The sequence below is a fragment of the Caretta caretta genome, chromosome 12 (assembly GCF_965140235.1).
Source record: "Caretta caretta isolate rCarCar2 chromosome 12, rCarCar1.hap1, whole genome shotgun sequence".
NCBI lineage: Eukaryota > Metazoa > Chordata > Testudines > Cheloniidae > Caretta > Caretta caretta.
The window spans coordinates 5,828,699-5,851,258 of NC_134217.1; the positions used below are offsets into that span (position 1 = coordinate 5,828,699).

The 22,560-nt window shown below is 57.9% G+C and overlaps 1 protein-coding gene across 6 annotated transcripts in view; it reads left to right on the forward strand.

Annotated features, from left to right (window-relative positions):
• The first annotated feature begins 3,874 nt into the window (after window positions 1-3,874).
• SLC9A5 (solute carrier family 9 member A5) overlaps window positions 3,875-22,560 on the forward strand; it is a 54,209-nt gene continuing 35,523 nt past the window's right edge. For all 6 annotated transcript variants that reach the window (XR_007352284.2, XM_048816704.2, XM_075118291.1 and 3 more), the window contains exons 1-2: window positions 3,875-4,066; window positions 17,824-18,126. Coding sequence is in view for 5 of the 6 variants with exons in the window: in XM_048816704.2 (XP_048672661.1) it covers window positions 3,913-4,066; window positions 17,824-18,126 (457 nt within the window). In the remaining variant the exon portion in view is untranslated. The remainder of the gene's footprint in view (window positions 4,067-17,823; window positions 18,127-22,560) is intronic.

Consider the following 22,560-nt stretch of genomic DNA (forward strand, 5'->3'; position numbering starts at 1 on the left):
TGGTGGGGGAGTGGCACTAGATGTGAAAGAAAGCGTAGAATCAAACGAAGTAAAACTCTTAAGTGAACCAAACTGTACCACAGAATCTCTATGGATTGTGATTCCGTGCTCTAATAATAAGAATATAGCAGTAGGGATATATTACCCACCACCTGACCAGGATGGTGATGGTGACTGTGAAATGCTCTGAGAGATTAGAGAGGCTATTAAAATAAAAAACCCAGTAATAATGGGGGATTTCAACTAGCCCCATACTGACTGGGTACAGGTCACCTCAGGACGGGATGCAGAGATAAAGTTTCTTGACACTTTAAATGACGGCGTCTTGGAGTAGCTAGTCCTGGAACCCACCAGAGGAGAGGCAATTCTTGATTTAGTCCTATTGGTGTCCCCCAGGGGTCTGTACTGGGCCCAGTCCTATTCAACATATTCATAAATGATCTGGAAAAAAGGGCAAACAGTGAGGTGGCAAAATTTGCAGATGATGCAAAACTACTCAAGATAGTTAAGTCCCAGGCAGACTGCGAAGAGCTACAAAAGGATCCCTCCAAACTGGGCCATAAAATGACAGATGAAATTCAGTGTTGATAAATGCAAAGTAATGCACTTTGGAAAACATAATCCCAACTGTACATATAAAATGATGGGGTCCGAATTAGCTGTTCCCACTCAAGAAAGATCTTGGAGTCATTGTGGAGCGTTCTCTGAAAACATCCACTCAATGTGCAGCGGCAGCCAAAAAAGCGAACAGAACGTTGGGAATCATTAAGAAAGGGACAGATAATAAGACAGAAAATATCCTATTGCCTCTCTATAAATCCATGGTACGGCCACACCTTGAATACTGCGTGCAGATGTGGTCGCCCCGTCTCAAAAAAGATACACTGGAGGTTGAGGAGCTTGGGTTAGGGGGGTGGAGGGGGAGGGGTGAATCTGGGGGTTTCGGGGGCAGGTGGGGGGCTAGGGGGGTTGAGGAGCTGGGGCCGAGGGGGAGGGGTGAAGCTGGGGGTTCGGGAGCAGGTGGGGAGCTGGGGGGGTTGAGCTGGGGTTGGGGGGGAGGGATGAAGTTGGGGGGTTTGGGGGCAGGTGGGGGGTTGCTGGGAGGTTGAGGAGCTGGGGCCAGGGGGGAGGGGTGAAGCTGGGGGGTTCGGGGGCAGGTGGGGGGCTGGGTGGGTTGAGGAGCTGGGGCCAGGGGGGAGGGGTGAAGCTGGGGGGTTCGGGGGAAGGTGGGGGCACTGGGGGGGTTGAGGAGCTGGGACCCGGGGGAGGGGTGAAATTGGGGGGGTCGGGAGCTGGGGGTGGGGTTGGGGGGTTGAGGAGCTGGGGCAGGGGGGAGAGGTGAAGCTGGGGGGTTCGGGCACAGGTGGGGGGTTGCGGGGGGTTGAGGAGCTGGGGTTGGGGGGGAGGGGTGAAGCAGGGGGGTTCGGGGGCAGGTGGGGGGCTGGGGGGTTGAGGAGCTAGAGCCGGGGGGGGAGGGGTGAAGTTGGGGGGTTCGGGGGCAGGTGGGGGCACTGGGGGGGTTGAGGAGCTGGGGCCGGGGAGGAGGGGGAGGGGTGAAGTGGGGGGATTCGGGAGCAGGTGGGGGGCTGGGGGGGTTGAGGAGCTGGGACCGGGGGGAGGGGTGAAATTGGGGGGGTCGGGAGCTGGGGGTGGGTTTGGGGGGGTTGAGGAGCTGGGGCGGGGGGGAGAGGTGAAGCCTGGGGGTTCGGGCGCAGGTGGGGGGTTGCGGGGGGTTGAGGTGCTGGGGTTGGGGGGAGGGGTGAAGCGGGGGGGTTCGGGGGCAGGTGGGGGGCTGGGGGGTTGAGGAGCTAGAGCCGGGGGGGAGGGGTGAAGCTGGGGGTTTCGGGGCAGGTGGGGGGCTGGGGGGGTTGAGAAGCTGGGGCTGGGGGAGAGGGGTGAAGCTGGGGGGTTCGGGAACCGGGTGGGGTGTTGCGGGGGGGTTGAGGAGCTGGGGTTAGGGGGGTGGAGGGGGAGGGGTGCAGCTGGGGGGTTCGGGGGCAGGTGGGAGGCTGGGGGGGTTGAGGGGCTGGGGTTGTGGGGGGAGGGGTGAAGCTGGGTGGTTCGGGGGCAGGTGTGGGGCTGGAGGGGTTGAGGACCTGGGTTTGGGGGGGAGGGGTGAAGCTTGGGGGTTCGGGGGCAGGTGGGAAGCTGGGGGGGCTGAGGAGCTGGGATTGGGGGGGTGGAGGGGGAGGGGTGAAGTTGAGAGGTTCAGGGGCAGGTGGGGGGTTGCTGGGGGGTTGAGGAGCTGGGGCCCGGGGGGGAGGGGTGATGCTGGGGGGTTCGGGGGCAGGTTGGGGGGGTTAAGGAGCTGGGGCCGGGGGGTGGAGTGGTGAAGCTCGGGGGTTCGGGAGCCGTGGGGGGCAGGGGGAGTTGAGGGGCTGGGTCAGCGGGGGAGGGGTGCAGCTGGGGGTTCGGGAGCTGGGGGGGCCGGGGGGGTTGAGGAGCTGGGGCCGGGGGGTGGAGGTGTGCAGCTGGGGGTTTGGGAGCCGGGGGGGCAGGGGGGAGGGGTGCAGCGGGGGGGTTCAGGAGCCAAGGGGGCTGGGGGGGGTTGAGGGGTGCTGCTGGGGGTTCGGGAGCCAGGGGGCAGGGGGGGTAGAGGGGCTGGGGTGGGGAGGAGGGGTGCAGCTGGGGATTCGGGAGCCGGGGGGGCAGGGGGGGTTGAGGAGCTGGGGCGGGGGGGTGCAGCTGGGGGGTTCGGGAGCCGGGGGGGCAGGGGGGGTTGAGGGGCTGGGGCGGGGGGGAGGGGTGCAGCTGGGGGGTTCGGGAGCCGGGGGGGGCAGGGGGGGTTGAGGGGCTGGGGCAGGGGGGAGGGGTGCAGCTGGGGGGTTCGGGAGGGGGGCAGCTGGGGGGTTCGGGAGCCGAGGGGGCAGGGGGGGTTGAGGGGCTGGGACGGGGGGGAGGGGTGCAGCTGGGGGGTTCGGGAGCCGGGAGGGTCAGGGGGGGTTGAGGGGCTGGGGCGGGGGGGGTGCAGCTGGGGGGTTCGGGAGCCGGGGGGGGCAGGGGGGGTTGAGGGGCTGGGGCGGGGGGGAGGGGTGCAGCTGGGGGGTTCGGGAGCCGGGGGGCAGGGGGGGAGGGGTGCAGCTGGGGGTTCGGGAGCCGGGGGGGCAGGGGGGGTTGAGGGGCTGGGGCGGGGGGGAGGGGTGTAGCTGGGGGGTTCGGGAGCCGGTGGGGGTAGGGGGGGTTGAGGGGCTGGGGCAGGGGGGGGGTGCAGCTGGGGGTTCGGGAGCCGGGGGGGCAGGGGGGTTGAAGGGTCTGGGGCCGGGGGGAGGGGTGCAGCTGGGGGGTTCGGGAGCCGGGGGGGCAGGGGGGGTTGAGGGGCTGGGGCGGGGGGGAGGGGTGCAGCTGGGGGGTTCGGGAGCCGGGGGGGCAGGGGGGGTTGAGGAGCTGGGGCGGGGGGGGAGGGGTGCAGCTGGGGGGTTCGGGAGCCGGGGGGGCAGGGGGGGTTGGGGGGCTGGGGTGGGGGGGTGCAGCTGGGGGGTTCGGGAGCCGGGGGGGGCAGGGGGGTTGAAGGGTCTGGGGCGGGGGGGGTGCAGCTGGGGGGTTCGGGAGCCGGGGGAGTAGGGGGGGTTCAAGGGCTGGGGCGGGGGGGTGCAGCTGGTGGGTTCGGGAGCCGGGGGTCAGGGGGGGTTCAGGGGCTGGGGCGGGGGGGAGGGGTGCAGCTGGGGGGTTCGGGAACCGGGGGGGGCAGGGGGGTTGAGGAGCTGGGGCGGGGGGGGTGCAGCTGGGGGTTCGGGAGCCGGGGGTCAGGGGGGGTTCAAGGGCTGGGGCGGGGGGGTGCATCTGGGGGGTTCGGGAGCCGGGGGGGGGCGCTGGGGGCGGTCCCGCCCGACGTGCCCGTGACGTCCCCTCCCGCTCTCTCCCGGGGCCGGGGCCGGCGCAGCCCGGCGGAGCCCGGCGAGCGGAGCGGGCGCGATGCAGCCCCCCACGGGCCCCGCGCTGGCCCCTGCCCCCGGGAGCTCGCCGGGGCCGGCCCCGGGCTCGCCGCTGCTCCGCTGGCAGTGGCGGGAGGTGCAGGCGCCGTGCCTGGTGGCGGGCTGGATCCTGGTGGCCAGCCTGGCCAAGATCGGTGAGTCCCCGCGGGATCCAGCCCAGGACCGGCCCGGGGTGCGTGGCCCTGCCCCCGATCCCGGCCGCTTCTCTCCTGCGGCCTCGCCCCGGCCACCCCCCTGCCCCGTCCCGGGGCCGCCCCCCGGAGAGCCCGGGCTGCGCGCCTGGCCGCGCAAGGACCCAGGAGTCCCGGGGAAGGGGGCACCGGGCGGGCGGCTGCGGGGGGAGCCCAGTGCGGAGCCCGGGGCGGGTCGGCCCCCACCCGGCACGGCCGGTGCCTCTCCCCGCCCAGAGCCGGCGGAGCTCGGCAGGCACCCCAGGGACACCGTGCGCTGAGCTCCTCTGGGGCTGGCCGCTGGGCAGGGTGCCGACAGGGGAACGCATGAAGAGGGGATGGAGCTGGGCTTCCAACCCGGGGGTGACCAGCAGCTGGCAGGGGGTTGCAAGCCCATTATGGGGGGAGGGCGGGCAGGACCAGTGGGGGGTTTTCTCCCGTAACAGTGGGGTGTGGGATTGGAAAAGGAGGAGCTGGAGAATAATCCGGCTTAGATCATAATGCCACGATACGGGCAGTGCCCTGTCCTCTCTCCCCTTGCTCGGTGTGTGCTCAGCTGGTCAGGCCAGGGCTGGGTCCTCCTGTCAGGGCCAAGCGCATTGTGGGTGCTCCCGAGTACAAGTGGTAACCTCCAACAATTCTGGTCCCCTTGCCTCAGAAAGGGTACAGCCGACTAGAGGGGCCCAGAGAAGGGCAGTAAACGTGATCAGTAGAGCCCAGCGCGGTTACAAAATCTGTATCTGCATCTGATCCTCATACATGGTCCGCAGATATCTGCAGATTTGCAGGGCTCTAGTGATTAGTGGCATATGAAGATTTCTGCTGGAAGGGAGATTAAATAGATTAGGGCAATAGAGTTTAGGTGACAGATGAATAAAAGGGTCTATGACTGGTCTATATGCAGAGGCATGGATAACCTAGAGGAGGTCTCTCAGGTGATCCTGTTCATCCTTTCTCATCATCCTATAACAAATCACCCAATGAAATTCAAAGGCACCAAATTAAAGCTGTTAACATTTTTACACAGTTCCCAGCTGTGGAACTCACTGCCACAAGATGTCATTGACGCCAAGAACATCGTGTTATTCAAAGAGGGTTAATGAACTGTCACGGAGTCCCTGGGCGATGCTCTGGAACTGCTCCCCATGAAGCCAGTCAGGACTCTGGGGCAGTCGCCTTTCTGTGAGCAGCCTGTCTTCAGGACACGCAGCTCACACAGCTTCCACCTTCCTGGGTCTGACCTCAGAGCATTCAGCATCCTCTGCCCCTCCGTGCGCTTCCCACAGCGAGTCCGCTCAGGCGGGGCTCCTGGGAAAGCCAGAGGGTCCTGCACCCCAACTTCGCAGTCAGACGTGACTCTCAGCCAGCCAGTAAAACAGAAGGTTTATTAGACGACAGGAACATGGTCTAAAACAGAGCTTGCAGGTGCAGAGAATGGGACCCCTCAGCTGGGTCCATTTTGGGGGGCAGTGAGCCAGACAACCACATCTGCACCTCACTCCATGTCCCAGCCAGCCCCAAACTGAAACTCCCCCCAGCCCCTCCTCCTCTGGGCTTTGTTCCTTTCCCGGGCCAGGTGGTCACCTGATTCCTTTGTTCTCCAACCCTTCAGCTCTCACCTTGCAGGGGGGGGAAGGGCCCAGGCCATCAGTTGCCAGGAAACAGGGTGTCGGCCATTCTCTGTGTCCAGACTCCTGCACACACCTGCCCTCTAGGGCTCTGCAATGATCATACACCCTTACCCCACCCCCTAGAGACTTAAGAACTGCCTAGGGGAAACTGAGGCACCCCCACACTATTCAGAGGAAACATTAAGAACAGTCCCACTTCGTCACATGAACATCCACAATGACATGAGATAGGATAGAAATATCTGAGCGATATAAACCTTGATGCCTCACACCAGAAAACGGGCTCTGCTTGGCGAGGGTTAGGAAGACATTTCCCCTGTGTACTCTGGCAGGCACGGAAGGGAGAGCACCGCATGCCTAGTCCTGGGTGAGGACTAGAGCCCTTGGCACAGCAGAGAAATTCTAGAGAGTCATAAGGATGAAGACGGTGAGAGTGAGACAAGGTCATGGAGGGACACGAGAAGGTGGTGACGAGAGCTGGTTGAAGCTCAGAATTTCTGTTCTGATATTCTGAAATTTCCTTTTGTCCCGAATCAGAAATATTGAAATGACCAAATTAAAACCCTCTCATAAGTTCTTGTCAAAAAATTAGACATTGATCCATATGTATCATTGCCTGGGTGTTTTCCCGGGGAGAGATATTCTGGTGGAAACTTTCCAGCTGCTGTAGTGCTGACCTGGCTGGAGGGCGGGAGAGGACAGGGATTCTTATAGCCACATTCTGCATAAAGTGCACGAGGTGGAGGCGAGAAGCAGAGTGTCCCGAGAGAGGAAGATCATGATAATCCAGGCAAGAGGTGAGCCCGGCACATACAGAGGAATTGGTTGAGGGGAAGCGCTTGCTGCACTGGGCGAGGAGGAGCTGGGGGTCCCAACCCCTTGGGCATGGTAAGGGAGGGGCAGGGGTTGGTGATACAGGCCCTTGGGCAGGGTGACAATGTGCTGGGGCACATCTGGAGGGTGAGCGTGGGGCTGCTAGGTCAGTCGCTCCCAGATCTGAGTAAGGACATGGTTTTGTTTTTGCGGTACCAGGGAAATGACAGTAGGTTCTGTTCTCTTCAGCAGCGGTGGAGCCCAGACCTGCCCTCAGCCAGCAGAGCTCAGATGCACTTAGCCAGGGAAAAGCTCGTCAGGCTATTGCTTTATCGACGGCGAAGTCGCCTTACAGGGGTGACAGATGGGGCGACCCCTTGCCGTGTCTCTGGGGTCCATTGTGTAACATGAATGGTTTCTGGGTGATTGTGTTCTGCTTCATGGGGCAGGGCTAGCTCAGCTCCTCCAGGGACTAAACCCGGTGGCTGGTGATTAAGGCAAGACAGCCAGGTTGTAACCCACCCGAAAAGTACCATCTTCCTGGACGGGCTCACATACCGCTTCAGACTGGATTCTCCAGAGGCAAACAGACAAAGAAAGGACTTTTGGATCAATAGCCCGAGTTTAAACTGACTCAGGGCCTGCTTCTGATCCAGCAACCGGACAGGACCTTCTGTCCAAGGGGGTCCCAATCCTTCCTGGGAAGGGTTGGAAGGCCCTGATTTACTAGGACCCCACAAGACTGCAGGGTCTGCTAAGCTTTTAGCATGCTTGTAGGGTCATTTATTATTTGTATGTGGTTTCTCTGTAATGCTTTCACCTTAAGAGTAGATGTGTTTGCTGAGAAGGGGCTGCACGGTGACTTGTGATTGCTCGCAATACGCTGCTTGTAGTGCTCCGAGAGACAGCAAAGCGTCTGTTTGAGCAGTCTGGCTTGCTGGGGATATCACAGTGTAATGCAGGGAGCTGTGCAGCCTTAAAACCCCTGCGGGTCTCTGCCCAAGAAAGGGAGCAGCTGGGGGCTGGAAACCTTAAGTGGCTGCCCTCAAGGGACCCCAGATGGGGAATACAGATGTAGCTGCCCTGAAATTGTGACACCAGGCTCCACTGAGTCTTCCCTGTCCCTGGTCTGAGTCCTATTTCCACGTGATTGAGGTAGAATGAGAGGAGAGAAGCTAGAAGGGGCCCGAGTGTCTCTGGATCGGAGCAGCTAGTTCTCCCTGTTGGGGGCAACTGCCTCTGGAGGGGGGTTGGTGCTGCCTGCATGTGCTAGCAGAGTGGTCCCCAACCTTTCTTGTGGGAATAGCATATTGCTATTCCCAGAAAACTGGTGGACGCCAGACACCCCGCCACTGAAATACTGCCGAGAAACGGCAATGCTTCTCGGCGGCATTTTGGCGGTGGGGTGTCCTGCGGGCGCACAAAAATGCCCCGGCGGGCACCGCGTTGGGGACCCCTGTGCTAGCAGCTCTTGTCGGCAGGGTGGATACGATTGTTATCCATGTGGTGGCTCTTAGCTCTGCTAGCAGGGAGGCCTTCCTGATGCTCAAGAGGAGTGGCTGCAGGGCCCTGAAGGGCAGCACTGGAGTCATGACAAACACTCTTACCCAGCTGCTGGCTCTCGCGTGCCCCGCGGAATTGGAGCTCTGCTAACCAGGGAGAGAACTGGATCCCTTGGCTGCGTGTTTGTCAGGCACGTGTCTGGGTCTTAAATCTGCTAAGGGGGGGCCCTGCGTGAGAAGTGTGAGCAAACAGCCAGCTAGTTCTTCTGCTCTTCCCTTGGGGTGGGGGTGGGGGGATTCTGAGCTGACAGAAGTTGTTGCTGAGTTCCCCGCAGTTGATGGTGTCAAGTTAGCTACGCAAGGGTTCAACGTCCACCATGGCTGGTGGAGAGGGAGAGTCCTGTTTTCAAAAGTACTCAACTCGAGACGCTGTAAAGGGGCCCCCTTGCCTGGTGTGTGTTTGCTGGAGTGCTACTGACAGCGAGAGGTCTTCTCCCCAAACAGTTAGTTATTGCAGTGGGTAGAGCCCACACAGATCCCTGCTCCTCTAGCCGCAGGTCCGTTTCACAAGCACCGGGATACGCTGAAAGGCAGTCTCTTGTATACCGGCGTCTAGCCACGGAACCTGCCTGTCTGGGGAAGTCTTATTACTTCTTGGTCTATAAGCTAGCTCCTCGCTGGTGACCACTTGGGAAATTTCAGGGACCAGCAAGACTGCTTCTCAGTGCCATGCTCCTGGGATGCTTAAAATTGTAGAGGCAAAAGAACAGACCAAAATCTGTGAGGAGAAGGGTCATCCTTGTCAGAACAACCACCTTTGTGTCCAGTGGAGAATTTTCATCCTGTTCCAACACTTCGTTGGAGGTGCCAGAGCTCAGGCTGAAGCCAGTGCTCCATTCAGAGACTTTTAAGTTGCGGGAGCTCCTTGTCCGAAGTTTTCTGGGAGTGATGCATAATTGTCATGTCTGTCCACAGTGGAGGATTGCAATTATTTCTATGGCAAGGTCGCACAAAATCAAAGGGTTTTTCACAATGAATAAACATTCTTCTGGTTGTCCTGTCCTTCATCTCTGAAGGCCAGCTTTCTGTGCAAGGCCAAGCAGTCACACACGGGCATTTGAGCACGTCGCTGATTAAGATGGCACTTATTATTCCCTTGGTGTAGGAGTTTTTCAGAGGTTTTTCTGTGGTTTCATATCAGCAATGCTCTCATAGCAACTGCAAATCAGCCTCGCTGCATGGTATTTTGGATGCTGTCTGTGATGGTTAGGCGCTGAAGTTAATTCATGGGTGGCCAAGTTACAGTTGCTGTGGGAACCTTAATTCTCAGATTCCTGCTTTATGTGTGTAAAATTAGAGCTCTCCGCCCTCCCCTGATCGCTGCACCATGACTACAAAGGAGTTTGCATTTCTGCATTGGTTTGTACAGGTTGTGGGTGTTTTTGTGGCACTCGTGGAGGGAGTATCCAACCACATGGTGCACAGCGTGTGTTAAGGCAACAACCATTCACGTGCTTGAGGAGCTGGTACCCAGTTCCTCCCGCACTGAGGAGAGCGAAAAGAGGGCATGGTCTGCCCCCACAGCTAGTCTCGATTCCTGCAGGCTACTCCATGGGATGGCGAGCATACATGTTCGGGCTTTGTAGTACCCGGCACCCAGGAGCTCCCTGGCAGTGCAGAGTGCAGGCCTACTGTGCCCTTGCCAGCTAGCCCCACTCAGGAAGTGGGCACCACAGTCTGCATTAGCGGAAGCTGCTGTGAGGCCCCCAGTTAGTGCCAGGGAGAGCCCACGACCGCTGTGTGGCCGTCACGGGCAGCCACAGAAGGAAGGGCTGTCTCCTGGCCAGAGCTGTCCTCTGGGGAGCCGGATGCCGAAATGTATTTCCCATGAGCCCAGGGCAGAGAGGGGCGGGTGCCCTTGGCTGCAGGAAACTGTCACGTTCTTCCACTTTATGCTGGTAGCTTTTTGCTTGGCCTTTTTCAACTCTCTTGCCTTGCTGTGGTCTTCTCCGGGCTTGTCTAGATGAGCTTGTGTCTGCACTGCAACTAAACTCCCCCTGTCCAGAGACAACCCGCTCTAGTCCTGGCCCGTGGCTCCCTTTGGTCCTGACTTGTGTGACTGCAAAGCCCCTGGGCTCTAGAAGTTGAGGAGAGCCTCACCTGGCGTCTGGTTTCATCCATGTCCCCTCACTGAGTGCTCTGTGCCAGCTGCTGGGCCGTGGCTAGTGCTTTGTCCATGCCGGAGGTGAGTAATGGCATATTATCCTCTCATGAACTTGGCTAGTACATTTGCTCCGTGCCCTACGTCAGTGGGCAGCCCGGGGCGCAGAGCCAAGCCAGTGCTGGGTTTGTGCCAGGGAGTGCCTGGACCTTCTGGGGACACTGACCCTGGCCTGGGGAAATGGAGGAGGGGCTCAGGGATGGAAGGGAAGGAGACCGGAAGGAGAGAGGGCTGGGAAGGAAATGGAGCAAAGGCGGGGTACCCTGTGTGCAGGAGAGAGAGAACGGCAGTCATGGAGACAAGGGTCATAGCAGGGGCAGGAGAAATGGGTTTGGGGGAGAAAGGGGCAAAAACGCAAGACAAGGCTGGCGGTGGGTTTGGTCATGTTCCAACCAGCATGATCCCCAAATAGCTGGTGCCCTCACCACCTGTCACATTGCTGCTGCAGCCCCCCTGGGAACTGCACCTCCTGGTTGAGTGGGCGGCCTTTGCTCTCGGTCCCTGGCTGCTCTGAGCTATTCTCAGCTAGAGAGACTGAGCCAGCGCCTCTCGGATGTGTCCAGGATGCACTGCTCCTCTGCCGCCTCCTCCCCTGCAGCCTTCCTGTTGCCTCCCTGAGGCGCTTGCCCCTTGATCTGACCGGGTCACTGCCCCCAGTCCTCATCAGGGCAGTGGCGGATTACCGCATGAGCCCATGGGGCCTGTGCCCAGGGGCCCCGGCCAATTTGGGGCCCCCAGAAAAATATCCGCCTGCCACGGCCCCTGGGCTGGAGGAGCTCTCCCTTCCTGCCACGGCCCGGGGCCGTGGTGGGGGCACAGTGTTTCTTTGGTCTCGGGGCTGCAGCAGTGGCAGGGGGCGGTGGTTGAAAGGAGCAAGTGGAGGGCAGGACTGCAGAGAAAGGAGCGGAACTGGGCGGGGGCGGGGCCACGGGGGGAAGGGGTGGACCGGGGGCGGGGCCACAGGGGAAGGGGTGGAACGGGGGTGGGGCCACGGGGGGAGGGGTGGGGCAGGGCCATGGTTCCGGCACTGGGAGCCCCAGGTGACCTTAATCCGCCTCTGATTCAGGGTCAAGCTTTTCATCCTCCCCTTGTGGGCCCTGCCCATCTCTGCTCCTCTCTACTTATCCCCTTTGTCTCTTATCACGTGGTCCGGGATCTCTCCAGTAATACTAGCCCCGGATGCCCATTTGTTCACCTCTCCCACAAGTGTCTTTGCTCGTTCTTTCACACACCCCCGGTCAGGCCATGCCCTCTCTGAGCTAGTCCATGGCACCCAGGTCTCGCCTCCATCCCAGCCCTCCTCAGCCCCACCCCCTCCCTGGCGCCTCCAAGAAATCAGCAGACGGCTGCTGGCGAGAGCGGCTCAGACTGTCCCCTTGCTCCCCTGCCCTTTCCTTAGCCATCCCGACTGTGCCAGGCGGCTTTAGCCGCTGTGCCGCCTTACCCAGCGCCCCCACCGTGAGCAAGTGCTGCCCCATTCTAGGCTCCTGGCTCCGCGGCTGCCACCTCGGGGTCTAGCTGACCACCGCACTGGGGTCGGGAAGGAATTTCCGCCGGGTCAGATTGGCAGTGTCCTGGGGTTTCACCTTCCCCTGCGGCGTGGGGTGCGGGTCGCTTGCCAGGATCATCTGGGACATCTCACTTCATCCTTTCCATGCATCTCGGTCCCCCCTATTCGCCGCCTGAGGCACATAACGTGACGCCAGGATAAAGGGGACGGGGGAGCATGGGGTGGCGTGGAATGAACCCTGAACAGAGCAGAGCTCTCTGCTAAGATTAATGTCTGCCCCGGGAGGGGAAGCCATGTCCTGTTAGCAGCAGCGCCTCCCGCTCCCTCATGCGCAGGCAGGATGGGACTCCTGGCATTGCTGAGAGGACTGGGGGTGGGGACGGGTGTAGGTCTTCAGGGGGAGCCGGGAGGAGCTGGATTTCCCACAGCTCTGATCCCCCGCCTGAGGGTGGAACCCCTAAGCTCCTCGGGGATGCGCCACAGAGTTCTCTTCCTGTGGGAAGCGGATTCTGTCTCCTGCAGTGAGCTGAGTACGGCGCCTTACCGGGGTTGCACACGCACACGGGGCCCTTTGGCCCGTCTGGGTGTTGGAGCTAGTGGAAGCGACCTGCAGACATGGGGCTGCCGGGGCTCAGAATGGCCCTTTCACCTGGTGAGACTCGTAGGGCTGTGGCTTAGCCTGAGGGCTGCTCTCAGGGCACGACCACTGCTGCCGGGAGGAGCATTCAGACTCAGCAGTGAAATCCTTCTCCGCTCTCAAACTGCGCTGCGGACTGTCAGACCGGCCCAACTCCTCACCATGCAAACAGCTAGCCGTTGTCAGCCTTGGGAGCTGGGGGCGCGAGTGCGGTTGGAGGAGGAGGGTGTACATGAAAAAAATGGAAAAGGCAGGAATTGTTCCCCTTTGGAATATGGCTCTTTGCCTGGGGTTTGTGCCCTGGGTGCAAAGGGCACTAGATACTGATCCTGTGGGTGTTCAGTGGAAGGGCTGGCTGTGGCCTTCATCTTTCTCCTTCCTCCTCTTCTCAGAGCTTGTGCTGGTAACTTCAGGACTGGGCCACATGCACCTCGTGCCTCTCCCTGAGGCATTTGCGGTCACTGGCTGCTCCCAGGGCCCAGCTGCAGGGTGTGCACTGAGCCAGAGGCCCGGGCGTGACCAGCCTGGCACACCCTTTCCTCCACAACTGCTTTGGTTTGCGTTTCTCTTTCTGAGATGTCTATGGCCAGCCTTCCTGTCGTGCTTGCTGTGGGGGAACAAGCTGCAGCCCTCTATGGAACTGCTGTGGAGTCGCCTACCTGGCTTTCGGAGTCAGCAGGAAAGGGCCTTCAAGCCCTCACGCTGGGGTCAGTTTTTCCTCCTGGCTCTGTCGGCGGCTCCATGGTGCCCCGCAGAAGGGTCAGTCGTATGTTCTAAGTCCTGGCACCGCACCCAGCGAGGCGAGTGGGCTTCGGGCATGTTTACCTGAGCGGGGAGAGGAGAGCCGTGTGCAGAATATCCGCTGGCGAGGTCAGTGCCCCGTTAACTCTCGCTCACCATTCACAGCACTTCGTATTTCCCAGTGCCAGGACCTGACAATACAGTCAGAGGGCAGGTCACCCCCACACCCCCAAAAGCACCCAAGGGCATTTCAGACGTGCTGCCCTGAGGGGGCACTGGCCCAGTGCAGAGAGGTAGTGAGAGCAGGGCCGGAGACACCGCAGGGAGATCATGCGGCCCCTCAGCCAGGCCAGCACACAGCATCGTTCTCTGGGTATAAATACATGTCTGACTCACTCCTTGTGGGTGTTGCCGCAGCGGAGGGTTTCTGGGAGCAATGCAGGTGCAGGGAGGGTGATGGCCGGATATGCCAGCTGTGTGAGAGACAATGTGAGGGGCACGCCCAGCATTGGGATGGGGAGGCGATGGGCCAGCGTTAGTCAGGGCCTTGAAGGTGAGGACGAGAAGTTGATGGTTGATTTGGTGATGTAGGGGAAACCATTCAGAGGAGGATGGGGTGAGGTTGACAAACCAGGAGGATCTGAGCACCTGCATTTGGGGCAGATTGTCATAGGTGGGGGTGAGAGTTGGTTCTCAGACACATTGTGGAGGAAGAAATGTAAAGATCTTGACCTGCCCTAGATGTGTGGGGTGAGGGAGAGGGAGGAGTCAGCTGCTGGTGAGACCTCTGTGGGGAGATAGGTCACGAATGGAAAAGTAGATGTGTGTGCCACCAGCATGGACATGGTAGCTGAAGCTGGATGAAGGGGTGAGACCCCCCAAGAGAAAAGGTGTGAGGAGAGAAAAGGAGGGAGCCTTGCAGGGACCCCAGAGAAAGCCCTTATGGGGACAAGAGGCACCCAATGAAACCGAGAGGAAACGTATTTAAAACTGATGAAAGGAAGTAACCTTTTCACATAACACACATTCAACCTATGGAACTCACTGCCACAAGATGTCAGCGAGGTCACAAGCTTAGTCGGATTCTCAAGCAGCTCGGATGTTTGTATGGATAATCAGAATCAGGTCTGGTGACTAGCAGCTGCCTGCATGCCCTTGGGACCCAGCTTGGATGCTGAGCCCCTTGGCAGCACTTACAGTTCAGAGGTGTCTTTCCCAGGCACCACCACACTGACAGGCCCTGGGTGCTGTCTGGGGCGTAAGCTGAGTCTTTGTTGAAGCGTTTCTTGCTGTGATTAATTCAGTGAAGAAGACTATGGCCTCTAATGAAAGCTGCAGGGAGAAGTTGGGGAGGGAAATTCTTGGGGTTCCAGCAGGAGCTGCAGGGGGCCCTGGGGAGGGGAAAGAGGCCATGTGCCCTGTGCCCATCTGAGAGAGAAAGTCATGCAGCCTGGGGGCCGGGGATTGAATCAGTGCTGGGAACATTTGGTTTCCCATGCCGCAGCGTGTTTCTCCATGAGTTCCCGTGATCTCATGGGGGTAGGCACAGGCTTGTGTGCCTGCATTTTGGGGTGGCACCAGTGATCAACCTGCAGCCAGGAGACGGTTGCCCAGCAGTGATTGGTAATGGGGAGACCGCTGTGTTAGCATGTGTGTGTGTGTGCAGGGAGGTGCCATGTTACCAGAGAGACGCCCCTGCCAGAGACAGCAAATCCCATCTCACCCGCAGGGCCCAAGGCAGCTGAGACTGGCTGAGTCCCGATGGCCTGTGCTGGCTCCCTGCGCTCACTGAGGATGGCTCTGCTCACTCACTGATCCTGTTTACTGACTGCTACAAGCCCTTCTCCAGATCCCAGCCAGGATCAGAGCTGGGAGCTAGGGATCCTCATGCCATTGTGAGCGGCCAGCAGGGCCTGCTGCAGACAGACCAAAGGCATGGAGTTCAAAGGCTTTGGGAGCTACCCTAGAGCTGTGGACAAAGCTCGGTGATCCCTGCTCAGCATCATGCCAAGCCTGGGAAGTGCTGGGCATCTCGCTGAGCCGAACAGTGAACGTCTGCTGAAAGGTTTTCAAGTGTTGATCAGTAACGTGCTCTCAGACCAGGGAGGGGATCGTACGTGGCCACGGCTCCAGGCCTTCTTGTTTTTAAGCTCAAAGAAAATGCCTAAAAGCTCCCAACACCCAAACAACATGAGCTCCGTAGCGCCCCAAAAGGAGGCCTCTAGTGCACTTACTATCAGGCCAGGTACCGATCCTCTGGGCAGAAGTCACTGTCTGTGCCTGTTGGCTTGGGGGCTTCTTGGGGAAGATCATGACTGGTCTTTGCTACGTTGGCCAGGAGGGCCCTGCGCTGCATTGTCGTTTCCTGGGGAGGCCGTCTTGGGTGGCAGAGGGTGAGTGAGACAAGGTCAGCAGCATGCAACAGCGTCATGTGCTGCAGGAGTCCGGGTTTGGGGTCTGACAGCAGCAGAGGGGTAGGCAGGTCCCAGATGGGCCTGCTAGAAAGGAGACGCCAAGGAGACCCTTCTGTCCTGCCCGGTGTTGCTGTGTGCACACTCTTTGCCTTTGTCACACAGCTGACGGATTGGTGTGGCAGTATGAGCCGTTTGCCCAACAATCCCATTTGGTAGCCGTTTAAGATTCATTCCTAGACCCTAAATGGAATAAAACACTTTAAAAAACCCTCTCAATCCAGTGCCACGCTGGCACCTTTCTGCATGTTGCACTTTTTGCAGATAAGTCACGATGCGGGAAAGCTGCACGCCTCTGTCTGGGGATTCGATCGTGTGTGTTCTGCAGCAAGTGGTCCGACACTGTCCCTCTCTGCTGGCTGAGGCCGCTGCAGGGAAGGCTCTTGATGCTGCTTGGAGAGCGAAGGGGGCGTTAGTCCCTCTGACCGTTCCTCAGGGAGGTGTCTGGGCTGCAGGACTGGGGTGAACGGGGGCTGCCTGCAGGAAAACGAGAAAGACTGATCGATTGATTCTTTGGTTTCTATACAATACCAAAGGTGACAATTTAGAAGAAAATAACAGCAAATGAATTTCTCTGTGTTAACCGGGAATTGATCGAACCCAGAAGTCGGATAGTAAACACCCCACTGACTTTCAGCACGACAGACAAGGGCCTGAAAGAACCGAGGGACTTGAACGTCTTTGCTTCTTTAGAGCCTGAACTAGGAGTGCCTTGTAGCCAGCTGTATAGAGAGCCAGGACACCCGTGTGCAGCTGGGCCCTGGGGCAGCTGGGATGTCCTGGGACACCGGTGCCCGGCTGGGCCGTGTGTACGTGGCCCTGGGGCAGCTGTGATGTCCTGGGACACCGGTGCCCGGCTGGGCCGTGTGTACGTGGCCCTGGGGCAGCTGTGATGTCCTGGGACACCGGTGCCCGGCTGGGCCATGTGTACGTGGCCCTGGGGCAGCTGTGATGTGCTGGGACGCCGGTGCGTGGCTGGGCCGTGTGTACGTGGCCACGGGGCAGGCGGGATGTCCTGGGACGCCGGTGCCCGGCTGGGCCGTGTGTACGTGGCCCTGGGGCAGGCTGGGATATCCTGGGACGCCAGTGCCCGGCTGGACCGTGTGTACGTGGCCCTGGGGCAGGCTGGGATATCCTGGGATGCCGGTGCCCGGCTGGGCTGTGTGTACGTGACCCTGGGGCAGGCTGGGATGTCCTGGGACACCGGTGCCCGGCTGGGCCATGTGTACGTGGCCACGGGGCAGGCGGGATGTCCTGGGACGCCGGTGCCCGGCTGGGCCGTGTGTACGTGGCCCTGGGGCAGCTGGGATGTCCTGGGACGCCGGTGCCCGGCTGGGCCGTGTGTACGTGGCCCTGGGGCAGGCTGGGATGTCCTGGGACGCCGGTGCCCGGCTGGGCCGTGTGTACGTGGCCCTGGGGCAGGCTGGGATGTCCTGGGACGCCGGTGCCCGGCTGGGCCGTGTGTACGTGGCCCTGGGGCAGCTGGGATGTCCTGGGACGCCGGTGCCCGGCTGGGCCGTGTGTACGTGGCCCTGGGGCAGGCTGGGATGTCCTGGGACGCCGGTGCCCGGCTGGGCCGTGTGTACGTGGCCCTGGGGCAGCTGGGATGTCCTGGGACGCCACTGCCCGGCTGGGCCGTGTGTACATGGCCACGGGGCAGGCTGGGATGTCCTGGGACGCCTGTGCCCAGCGGGGCCGTGTGTACGTGGCCCTGGGGCAGGCTAGGATGTCCTGGGACGCCGGTGCCCAGCTGGGCCGTATATACGTGGCCCTGGGGCAGGCTGGGATGTCCTGGGACGCCGGTGCCCGGCTGGGCCGTGTGTACGTGACCCTGGGGCAGGCTGGGATGTCCTGGGACGCCTGTGCCCAGCTGGGCCGTGTGTACGTGGCCCTGGGGCAGGCTGGGATGTCCTGGGACGCCGGTGCCCGGCTGGGCCGTATATACGTGGCCCTGGGGCAGGCTTGGATGTCCTGGGACGCCGGTGCCCGGCTGGGCCGTGTGTACGTGACCCTGGGGCAGGCTGGGATCTTTCCTCATTCCCCGGGACCCCATGTAGTCCTTTGAGGAAGCCCTATTGCAGCATCAGTGCATTGGGGATGGTGGCACACTCCCAGAGCGTTGTAAGCTGGGGCTTGGGGCCTTCTGCCCGGCTGCAGGCCCCGCAGTGATGCCCTGTTCCCTGTCTACACTGCAGTGTTCCAGCTGTCCAGGAAGGTGACGTCCGTGGTCCCGGAGAGCTGCCTCCTCATCCTGCTGGGGCTGGGCCTCGGGGGCATTGTTCTGGCCATCGCTAAGAGAGCTGAGTACCAGCTGGAGCCCAGCCTGTTCTTTCTCTTCCTCCTTCCCCCCATCGTCCTGGACTCGGGCTATTTCATGCCTAGCCGGCTGTTCTTTGATAATCTCGGGGCAATCCTGACCTACGCGGTGATTGGCACGCTGTGGAATTCCTTCACCACCGGAGCGGCCCTCTGGGGCGTGAAGCAAGCGGGGCTGATGGGTAAGTGAGCTGGGTCCCCCGGGGACGTCTGCCCTTCTTGCAACATGTGGGGCTGGTGGCAGGGCAGCCGGAGTTGGATGGTAACTGAACTGGACATCTCTCCCACTCATCCCAGGGAGGCCTGGAATGATCTGGGTGTTCATTAAACCACATGCCGGGGAATGACAAAGGAATTTAAAAAACCCATGAGTGAGTCTGTGGTGAACTGCACATGCACCTACACTGCATTCTTGACCTCCGTGCTTCGCAAGCATGCCTCACAATTCCTATATTCGTAATACTGGCCCTTATGAGGGACCCTCTCACTAAGGATCCCTTTCTAAGGATCAGCCTTCCATTAGAGGCTGAGTTCTCTTGCGCCTTGCCAGTTTCTCGTCTGTCCGTTGATGAGAAACGGCCAGGCGGTTGGGAAATGCCAGAGTCTGCAGCTCCTGTCAATGCTTTGGAGCTTTTGGGGATTACTCTTAGATCCCTTCCATTATGGCAAAATGCATCCCCTTGGTCTGTCTGGTCTACGGAAGACCTTGGATGCAGCTGTCCCTTTGGCCCCACGTAATAGAGGTGTGATTCCTCAGGCATGCCCTGTTTCCTGGGTTAAGAGGTGGGAGATTGTGGGCCCTTTGGTCAAAATAATGTTTCCGCTCTCTCTTCTGATTTCCTTTCATCTTCTGTGTGGTTTATTCTCATGAGATTTCAGCACGTTATCAGTGATTGATAAATTAGATCTGAGCCTCCTTCCCATTACCAGCTGAGCTGGAGAAGAGCCATGCTGCAGGGGTGCATTCCGTAAACCAGTCATGCTTTATGCAAATCACCCACTGCCAAAAGTCTGTCATAAAGTTCTCTACTGTCCGTCGAGACCTTTCCACAAATCCATTCGATTGGGGTAATTTGGACTGGATGTTTTGTGATGAAAATCCCAATCTAGGGCAAACTGCCTAAAATCTGCCCTGGAAAATTGCAGGCCATTATCACTAAAGACTCCACCTGGAATTCCACGTCTGGAGAAGATTCCCTTCATGCCACCTATCGCTGACTTACTACTGCTATTACTGTGCAGTGCAAATTTCTGGATACAGCGAATAATAATCTTTGACTATTAAATAATCCTTTGTTTGCCAGGTAAATCGGTCAGTGCCTAACTTCTCCTAAGGCCTCTGGGGAACTGGATGAGGACTCAGTGGCTCTGCCTGATGGCATGGCTTGTATTTCAAGCATGAAAAGCAGTTTCCTACTACAGTAGTGATGTGATTGATCTGAGGTCAACATAGTACCTCTCATGCTCATTGTTTGCACTTCTCAGTGACCCTCATGGATCTTCTGTAGCATTTCTTTCCAGAGCCTCACTGGAATTACAACCTTGCTGCCCTTGAAAATCACCCCATCTATCACAGTAAGCACATGTCTTCAGTTCCAATAGTCTCTTATACTTGGAAGGAACTGCTTATTTCTTTAGGCCACTCTTTAATGATCACTTCTTTAAGGGTCCCCAATGATTCATCTTTCTCCGTTTCCCCTCTTATTTGTTGCAGGTTTTTGTTAGCTCTGGGAATTTACTTTACGCCATAGGTTGCCAACATATTTTTGTAAAATCAGTGCACCTAACCCAGATTGTGAAGCATCTGCTGAAATTTTAATAGGCCTGCTTGGTGTGTAGCACTTCAACACTGGTTCTTGTATCAGTTGTTTCAAACCTTCCCATGATTCCTCCTGTTCTGCACCCCAGTATTGTTCATTTTTATTTTCTGGGAGTTTCCTCAAAGCCACTGCTTATGTAGCTAGATAGATTATGAATTTTCCAAGTGAATTAACCATTTCCAGGAATTGTTGGACATCTTTTTTTGACTGGGAATGTGGCATTGTTTCAGTGGCTGAAATCTTCTTCTTATCAGGTTTTACACATTCATTGGAAATGATCTCTCCAACCAGTGTCAGTTCTGTAACTCCTAAAAGACATTTCTACCCATTTCATTTCAAGTTTGCAGCTCTAGTGGGAGCCAAGACTTCCCAAAGTCTACAATCACGCTCCTCTTGTTTGAGCCCCAGATGATGATGATATCCATTGAGGTGTTGACACCATTAATATGTTCATGAATCAGATGTATGGTCTTGTGGTCCACTTCTGGTGCTGAAGCTATGCTGATGGGTAGGCATAAGAATCTGTATCTTCCAAATGGGGTATTCAATATGCATAGTTTTGATCTTTCTTCAGTTAATTTTAGCTGCCAAAATCCTGAGGAGGCATCCAATGTGCTGAAATATTTAGCATTTGCCATAATCTCTTCTCCGGTTGGCAGTTTGAAATGTTCTTCTCCCCCCACCCCACCGCTTGTTGAAGTCTCGCCGATCTAAGCATACGTGTAGCTGGCCGCTACTTTTCTCCACAGTGACTAGGGAGCGCACACATTCTGCTGGCTCCTCCATTTTTTGTATTACTTGCATTGCTCTCAGCCTTGTGACCTCAGCCTTGAGTTTATCTCGGAGTGCAAATGGCACCTTTCTACATGGATGGATACCTGGAGGGACCTGCTTGTTTATCCGGATTGTATGTTCACCCTGCAACAATCCAACCGTTGGAACAGATCGTGATCTTCCCAAAAGAGTGCCTTGTAGCTGGGGTCAGTATGATCTTGTAGGGAGAGCACCTGTTTTACCAGATGGAGTTTTTCAGAGGCAGCCAGGCCTAAAATTGATGTCACCTCCTTTGGCACTACAATGAACAGGAGCCGGTACGTGCTTGTTTTCATGGTTGATTCGAGCAGTGCACCTCTCCTTTACTGGTCTATTTGTTCCAGAATAACCAGTTACTTTGCTTGGTGGTCCCAGTTTGGTCTTATCTTCAGTCTCTCATAATCCGGTTCAGACGGAATAGTGACCTGAGCTCCTGTGTCCAGTTTCAGTGGAATAATTGTTTCATTCGCTGTCATGGGCAGTATCCAGTCCCTCTCATCAGGCTTGCTAGATCCCAGCACGTCTGTGTAAAAGTCCTCAACCAGGCTGTCTTCAACTTAACGCACTTCACTTTTCTGCTTTTGGGATCTGCAGCATTTTGCAAAATGATTATTTTCCCCACATTTATGACAGAGTTTCCCAAAGGCAACACACTGTTTGGGGCCATGCTGTGAATCATAACTTTCCACGTAGCTGTCTATACCCAGTCTCCCCCCAGCAGTGGTTTTCATAGCGAGTGAAACGCTTTTGTAACCCTTCTGCCCGTCAGAGTTGGCAGCAATAAAGGCCGGGTTCAGTATCTAGGGGTTCCATTCCAATAACACAATGCAAAACCGGCTCAAGCCCCCACCCAGGGACCTGGGACAAACATATACCACCCCCGCGGGCGCCTCTAAGAGGCAATACTTCCCCTCTCGCAAGCACAGAGTCTGAATGTAGCAAAAGGTTTTTAATAACAGAGAGAAGCAATGTGGCATTATGTTGGGGAAACACCACCAACAGAATTCATAACAGAACCCATGAGCAAAAACCCACCCCAAGCAAATTTGGGCCTTTGGTTCTTGAGTCCAGCAACCCAAAAGTCACCTAAAGTCCCAAAAGTCCAACAACCCAAAAGTCTCTGTCCCTGGTCAGTGCAGCCCCAGAGTTCAAAAGTTTATCTGCAGAGTTTTACCTCCCAACCTGGGTGGAAATGGGGGGGTTAAGGGGCACCTTACATGGTCTGAAGCCAATTGCCCCACCTCTGCATGGGGCTCTGCTCTGCTCCACCAGCCATCCCACAAATCGCTCCGCTCTGGCAGCCACTCCGTTCCACCAACCATCCCGTGAACTGCTCCGCAATATAGCTTCAAGTCCCCCCACTACTTAACACAACACTCAGTGATTTCAGCTCTTAGTAATTTTAGCTCTTTAGTGATTTCAGCTCGTAGTAGAGGAGCCTCAGTGCTGGTGCACCATTGGTCCAAAGTGATTTCAGCTTAGTAGCCTGTAATTAGACTCCTATTAGAATCAAAACTAGCTCTGATATTCCACAGTGGAGAGAGGAGAAGGTGCAATTGGCATGTAGGCCCCTCACCAGGGGGTCCATACCACCACGCATTAATACCTGTCCCCAGCCTCTCTCCATTCACTGGGTTTTGGAACCCATGTCCCTTGCCTAGCGAGTGCTGCTTAGTTGTTGGTGAGTCCCTCCATCATAACAAAAGGCCGAGTACAGTTCCACTGTCCTTGATTCACATAATCAGGATAATAACAGTATATTCCTGCCCCAATAACAGAGAAACTGGGGCTCCTACAGCAGCCGAAGTGACCATCTAGGCGGGGTGGGTGTGCCTATGCAAATGAGATCAGCCCCTGAAGGTCTTTTCCACAACCCACCATGACTCGCTACCAGATGTCAGGGTAGAGCTCATCCTGACTCTGCTTACACTTTGATTTGACCTTTTCTGGCTATATTCTTTTGTACTTACTACACCAATAACC